The sequence below is a fragment of the Arachis stenosperma genome, chromosome 1 (assembly GCF_014773155.1).
Source record: "Arachis stenosperma cultivar V10309 chromosome 1, arast.V10309.gnm1.PFL2, whole genome shotgun sequence".
Taxonomy (NCBI): Eukaryota; Viridiplantae; Streptophyta; class Magnoliopsida; order Fabales; family Fabaceae; genus Arachis; species Arachis stenosperma.
Window position 1 is genome coordinate 35,824,521 of NC_080377.1, and position 7,292 is coordinate 35,831,812.

Sequence of the window (7,292 nt, forward strand, 5' to 3'; positions counted from 1 at the left end):
TTAAAATTGATTTCTAGGTTGTATCTGCCATCTGCCTCATCCTAAACCAGAAAAGGAAAAGAGGTTTCATGCACAAATATACTGTCTCCCCCCAGATATTGTGGTAAGTGTTACTTCTACGAACTTTGGGTGTATTTTATGCATTGGTTTGGGTGTATTTTTTTAGCTTAGATTGGGTTAAGTTGTTTATGTTCATGTTTCATTTCTTGTATTGCAATTCTTGCAGAGCATGGCACTTTCTGATCACCCAAAGGGGGAATTCATATCTCCGAAAACGAACAGAGAATTCAGGGTGGAAGCCTACCCCAATTTCATTCCCTTCATAGATAGGAAAAAATTAAGTTCGCATCCATATGTAAGTTTTTGTTTCGTAAATTTGTTAGTACGCTTATTTACTTATATGCCAAGTAAAATAACAGACTGTTGAAATGTGGCAATCTTTCAGATTTTTGCTCCTGTTTGCCACTCGGGACATTGGTGGTTATGGCTGATAAATACAAGAACGCGGAAATGTCAAATACTTGACCCGCTGCACAAAAAAGCTCCAAGCCATGAGAGAAAGGACATTAATAAATTCACTGTAAGTTCCCTCTGTCTTCTTTACTTTAATAGATACGTCTGTTTTGAAAGTTGAGTTGGGTGTATATTCTATATTCAATTGGGTGTATATTCCATATTCAATTGGGTGTATATTCCATATTAAGTTGGGTGTGTCTTGTCAATTGACTCGGGTGTATTACTGACTTGTTTTGGTATTTAAGGGATATGTATTTTCGAGATTGATAGCATATGCCGGCGGGAAACCTCTCGAGAAAGGCGAAAAGGAGAAGGAAATTAAAGCCCCATATGTTAAAATTTCAGGCCAAAAAACAAGGTATAGATTTGTGACTCTGAACCTTAAACTTTCCTAAATGAGATTTGTAATTTATTTTCTTCGTTTTCAGCTATGACTGCGCTATTTACGTAATGAAGTGGCTTGAGTTAATAGAGCCGGAAAACATTAAAAAGGGGAAGTATGAATGGGATAACTGGACACAGGTAACTGTCTTTAGAAGTATATAACTCTGTATTACTTTACTGAATTAATATTTCTGTTTAAACATAACATACTTTTTAATTGTAGGAGGAGGTGGACCACTACAGAGTGGAATATGCTTCCCGAATACTATTTAGTGAGTTGAATAGACAGAGAGATCAGGCAATTAGAGAGAGTAGTGCTATAAGGCTGTCGAAGCCATCCTCTGTATTATTGAGTCCGTTCTGTCAGATTAATTCTGAGGATATAGAAACTGGGTAGTTTGTAAATTGAACAAATGATGTAAATGTTTGCCATTCAATTTATTCAATGTATATTTTTTCCCATAGTTAAACTATCTGTGCTAATAAACTGTCTGTGATGTATTTAAAAACTGTATTACAGGTGGTAAAACATAAAGCAAAAAATCAAGGCATACGCATATTATAAATTGTTACACCCAACGCTAGTCTAATAATACACCCGAGGTTGAGTAAATATATACACCCAATTGTCTGTGCAGTATTCAAAATGAATGAATTACAACTACTAAAATATGAAAAAAAAACATCAACTGAAAAATACGCCCATAACCTGTGAATTTTTACAGCTTTTGTTCTATATGTATCTATATATGTGTCTATATGTAAATTGTCTATTAACAAAAATACACCCAAAGGTAACAGGGATTTTACACCCATACTCCCTATAACTATACACCCAAAGAGTTATCCCCTGCTGCTGGTACCCTGAACTGATAATTTATAACTTGTCCCTGGTATTGGCTGCTACTTGAATGCGCCGCTGATGCAGCATCAAACAGGTTTATCTGAATATAACACTCACGCATTAGCTAAACAATTAACTAGAAAAATAAACTCAATCGCCACAGATTTAAAGAACATCACATTTACCTCGCTTAAAACTTTTGTCTTCTTCTTCTTTGTGGCATTTGCAATCTGTTTCTCCAGCTTTGAACCTAGCCTGTTTTTTGGACGTCCTCTTGTTCGAATCCTTGGCGGGCTTTGAAGCTCGTTAACGGATTCCAAGTTGGCGTCTTCGTGGGATAAAGAAGATGTCCCCTTCCTTTTGGCTTTTACTGCTTCCATCTCGGCCATGACGTTGTCGTACGCACGGTGCAGAATTGCAGTCAGCTCCTCTGATTCGGAGGCAAATTCGCAAATATTTTGCGAACGGAAAACAAGTTGGTCGAACCTCTTGCTTCTTGGCTCAATTAGTGGCTCGTCGTGGCTGCTCTTGATGTGTGTGTGTCGCCTCTTTACCTTCTTGCTCCATCGTTCCAGTATGTACCTAGGGACACTTGGCTTACTTGTTCGAAGCTTAACACGCTTAGTGCGTGACGGCACAGTATCCCTCTCGACTCGAATAATAAACATTGGCATTTTACCTCGGCTGCAACTGAGTCGTAGGTAACCGCGAACTTGTCCAATATTGAGCTGGAAACTTGTTCTCCAACTTCGTATACTGAATAGCCTAGAGCAGAATTCTTTAATCTGGTGATGCAATTCGCCTTTCCTCTGAATTGGGCTTGGACTTCCCTAAACTTTGCTTGGGTGTACGCATCTTGAAACTGAGTTTCGATGGGGGATTTGGTTGCACATGGTATGACCGTATGAAAATCTGCAGCATCTGATTCTCTCTCTGCTTGCTCCCTGCTTCCGAGGCAATTATCGTACTGTTTGACGAACTGAATGAGCGAGCTGTTACGGGTGATGTACTTGTTAAAAAATGAATGCATGCTCTCGCTCCTTTGTGTGCTTCTCATCCCTGCCCAGAAGTGGTGGTCCAGATAGATAGGAACCCATATGTGACGGTCTTCGTACAGATCTGCATAATACACCCAAACACACACTGTAAAATACACCCGAGAGACAGTACAATTTACACCTCTGCTGCAGAATTTAAAAACACATTACCTGAGAGCCACTTGTTGTCCGCAAGACCAAAATTCACCAGAAAATCGTTCCAATTCCTATCGAATGAGTCTTTGCTGTGAGAGTTCCAAACAACATGGCTCATTTGTTGTTCGACATCGGCGTGTGCCTTGTACCCGTTTAATTTGCTTGGAATCTTCTTCATGATGTGCCAAATACACCAGCGGTGAACTGTTGTTGGCATACAGGCCTCTAAAGCCCTTTTCATTGATGCGCACTGATCGGTGAGAAACCCTTTCGGAGCGTTTCCTCCCATGCAACGAAGCCAGCATTGACATAACCATTTGAATGATTCAATTTCTTCGTTCTTCATCAAAGAGCATCCGAGAAGTGTTGACTGGCCGTGGTGATTCACCCCGACAAAAGAACCACAGACCAAATTATACCTGAAACGAAGTGCCATGGTCCAGAATGCAAAATCATTAGGTACACCCCAACAAATGCTTATAATACACCCAATGACACGGCCAATATACACCTCTGCTGCGGATTAGTAAAAATAAATTAATTTAGCATCATAAAAAGGGACAATTTGTTACCTGTTTGTATTGTAGGTGGTGTCGAATGAAATGACGTCTCCGAAATACTCACAGGCCGCTCTGCTTCTTGCGTCGGCCCAAAAGGCCAGCTTAATCGATTGATCCTCCTCGAGTTGGAGCTCGAAAAAGAAATTCGGATTCTTCTCTTTCATCCTTAACAAATATTTCCCGAATTCCTTTGCATCTTCTTGTTCGGAAACATTCCGCACTTCCCTGGTAATGTAATTCCTCACGTCCTTTTCGATGAAATTTAACTCGCGGTGACCCCCGGCAGCCGCAACAAATGATTGGTAGGTTTTGCTTGGTCTGATACCGGCCTCGTCGTTATTCTCTATCGTACGACGAATGGACATGCTTAGTTCCCTGTGCTGTTTGAGCATCTCTGCTTTGCTTGGACAGCAGGGGTGTGAATGATCCAGCACAACCTTTGAAATGATCCAAGCACCGACATCCTTCAATGTGTGTATATAAATTCTTGCAGGACAGTTTAAACCGGCTGTCGGATTGGTCTTCTCGGTTGGAGATATTTTAGATTTCCATTTTCCCTCTCTGCTACATGTAATCAGTTGATTCTTAATCTCGTTTCCCTTCCTATTTGTGCACCGAACTCTTGTAGAGAAACCTGCAGCCTTGGCGTAGTTCCTGTAAAATTTTCCGGCATCTTCAAGGGTCCTAAAGGTCATTCCGACCTTCGGAACAAGCTCGTCATCAACAACAGAGAGAGGCTGCACAATAAACCGTGTCAGAACTGTGAATACACCCATAGATATGATACAAAATACACCCAATCATGTCTTATATGATACACCCGAACCGAAACAACTCAACTACAGAATGACCTTTAAAGCCATAAACTGTGAATACACAGACTGCAGAATACACCATCTCAAAAACTAAAAACACACAATCATGTCTGATATAATACATATAATACAACTGAACAACAACAACTCAATTAAAAATAACAAAAACCAGTAAAGTGTATATACACCCACACTAATAGCTAAAATACACCCAAAGAAGAGATTGATCTACACCCGAGCGTCTGCTATAAATTCCAGATAATTAAACAATGTTCAGCAATTTTTAAACAACACAATGCTATACAAATTACTGTAAATCAAACCTCAGGAACTTCGTTAGATTCAAATTCATAATCCACATCGCCTGGATTCAGCGCAGAATCTGAGCTTGAAGGATCCATTATCTTCAAAACGAGTTCGAACTTTGATTTCAGAAAACAACAAATCAACAGAGAAAACGAAGCTCGAGTTGCAGAGAGAGAAAAACAGAACGTAAACGAAGAACATACCAGTGAGAAAAGAAGAGGAAAAGATCGATGGAGAAGAATGAGCGAAAACGCGCGAGAAGAAGAACAACCAAATCTCAAAATAACGAAAACGAAGAAGGAAACAAATATTTTAAATTTGGAAGTTAGATATACGCGGCATATTATATAGCGCGTGTGATCAACGTAGCTGGAGGAGCGAGTATTTTAAATTTATTATTTAATAAACTTGTAAAGCATACAAGCCCTAATGGCTTGTATGCAGAGCTTTTCCGTATAAATAATTAAATATACCACTTAGGCCATAACTAAGCCAACTAGCCAACCCATGCCAAATAGAGCATGTTTGTAACAATTAAATTCGGTTCAAAACCTTATGCGCTAGTTCAAACTTACGAATCCAATTAAATAACATCAACATAATTTATAGTTCGTATAAATTTTATTTATATATAAAAAACTATTCTTTATAGTATACAAATGGAAAGCTCATATGCTGACGTGGCACTCATACGTTGAGTCTGGGAGTTCATTTGCTTAGGTGTCGTCATTAGAAATTTTTAGAATTATATTTATTAATTATAAATTATTATTTGCTTAGGTTATTATTTTTAAATTTTAAGTTTGGGTTGTTTTACTTAGGTTGTTATTTTTTAAATTTCAAATTATATTTAAGTTGCTATTTTTTAAATTTTAGATTGTTGTACTTAAATTATTATTTTTTAAATTTTAAATTATTTTACTTAGGTTGTTATTTTTTAAAAATTTGTTAATTCTTTTTACTATTATTTTTTAAAATTTTGTTGATTTTTTTAAAATTTGCAACTACATACGTTCTTTTAAAGAAATTTAGAGTTTTAAAAAAATTTACGTTAATTATATTTCGACTGTTACATACTAATATTACTATAACGATTTACGTTAGTTTAGATTTTTTAAATTATTATTTGTTTAGGTTGTTATTTTTAAATTTTAAGTTTGAGTTGTTTTACTTGGTTTGTTATTTTTTAAATTTTAAATTAAAGTCAACCAAATTTAAAAAAATAGAGTATATACCCATTTTGGTCCTCAAAAAATTTCAAACTGGACACTTTAGTCTCCAACTAAAATTAATTACTCGATTGGTCCCTAACAATTAATTCTGTCAGTCACTTAGGTCCTTTACTCCGTTAACTCTAACGGAGGACAAAATAGTCCCTGACAACTCTAACAGGAGACAAAATGGTCCTTGACAATTCTAACAAGGGACAAAATAATCCCTGACCTCTTTATTCGAAAACGATACTATTCTTCCCCAATTTTTATCATATCTCGCATAACCCTAACATTCATACTCTCCTTCTTCACCTTCACAGTCTTCTTTTCCATCTTTTCCTTCCTCCTCTTTAACTCCAAGATTAAGTTATGGTATAATTGTCACACATGTTGCACCTACCTCAACATGTCATGGACCACACACTTCCTAAATTCTTGTGACTGGTACATCCACCTCATTTGCACTTCATCCACCAAAAGCATCCACTTCCACGTCTTCGATAACATCACCTCCAACCCTAACACGTCCACGACATCCTCAAGACCAAGTTCCACAACTACTCCAATGACACGCCTTTCTCCACTCTCCGGCAAGCAATATAAATTATTGGACATTAGGATATCATGAGAAGATTCTCCTTCGACATCATATGTAAATTCTCATTTAAAATAGATATCAAGTGCTTCATTCCTTCTTTTCCAGAGTCCAAGTTGGCAGACAGCTTCGATCTCGCATCCAAGCTATCAGTACAACGAGCAATGTCGTCGTTGCCGCTCATATGGAAACTGAAGCTATTACTGAACATTGGTTTGTAGAAGAAGCTGAAGAAAGCGATCGGAGTGGTGGACAATATTGTCATGGAGATGATAGGATAGAGGAGGAGGGAGATGACAATGACGATGACGGGTCTTAACAAATCAGACTTGCTGTCTAGATTTATGGGATCCGTCGAAGACGATAACTAGTTGAGAGACATAGGCATTAGTTTTTCGAGTATGAATTGGTTGAGAACAAGTTGAGTATTTTTTTCTTGTGAACATTAAATTTATAGAGTGTGCATGGTGTAGTTTGAAGTTACAGTGTTAGATTGCTAGTGTTATGTGAGATATGATGAAAATTGGGAGAGAACAGTGTCATTTCTGAACAGAGGAGATTAGGGACTATTTTGTCCCCTGTTAGAGTTGTCAGGGACTATTTTGTCCTCCGTTAGAGTTAACGGAGTAAAGGACTTAAGTGATTGACGGAATTAATTGTTAAGAACCAATCGAGTAATTAATTTTAGTTGGGGACTAAAGTGTCCAGTCTGAAATTTTTTGAGGACCAAAATGGGTATATACTCAAAAAAATTTAGTTATGATGCAACTATAAAAGTATAAGTTATGAGAGATGTAAAGCACCACAATTTAAAGTACATCAATCCCTTTTTTTACATATATCCAAAATCTCTCTACTTATTCCA

The 7,292-nt window shown here is 37.4% G+C and overlaps 2 protein-coding genes across 2 annotated transcripts; one reads left to right on the plus strand and one right to left on the minus strand.

Moving 5' to 3' along the window:
* Positions 1–56: 56 nt before the first annotated feature.
* On the plus strand, positions 57–1,312 carry LOC130946331 (uncharacterized). The gene is made up of 6 exons (XM_057875028.1): positions 57–103; positions 227–355; positions 446–580; positions 762–874; positions 945–1,038; positions 1,124–1,312. Exons 2-6 carry the CDS (start codon positions 230–232, stop codon positions 1,295–1,297), a joined length of 642 nt encoding a protein of 213 aa, XP_057731011.1. The 5' UTR covers positions 57–103; positions 227–229; the 3' UTR covers positions 1,298–1,312.
* Positions 1,313–1,727: 415 nt separating this feature from the next.
* LOC130977692 (protein FAR-RED ELONGATED HYPOCOTYL 3-like) lies at positions 1,728–3,213 on the minus strand. The gene is made up of 3 exons (XM_057902212.1): positions 2,953–3,213; positions 2,424–2,863; positions 1,728–1,844 (listed from the first exon to the last, which is right to left on the minus strand). The coding sequence occupies exons 1-3, from the start codon at positions 3,176–3,178 to the stop codon at positions 1,728–1,730; spliced, it is 783 nt and encodes a 260-aa protein (XP_057758195.1). The 5' UTR covers positions 3,179–3,213.
* Between the last annotated feature and the right edge of the window lie 4,079 nt (positions 3,214–7,292).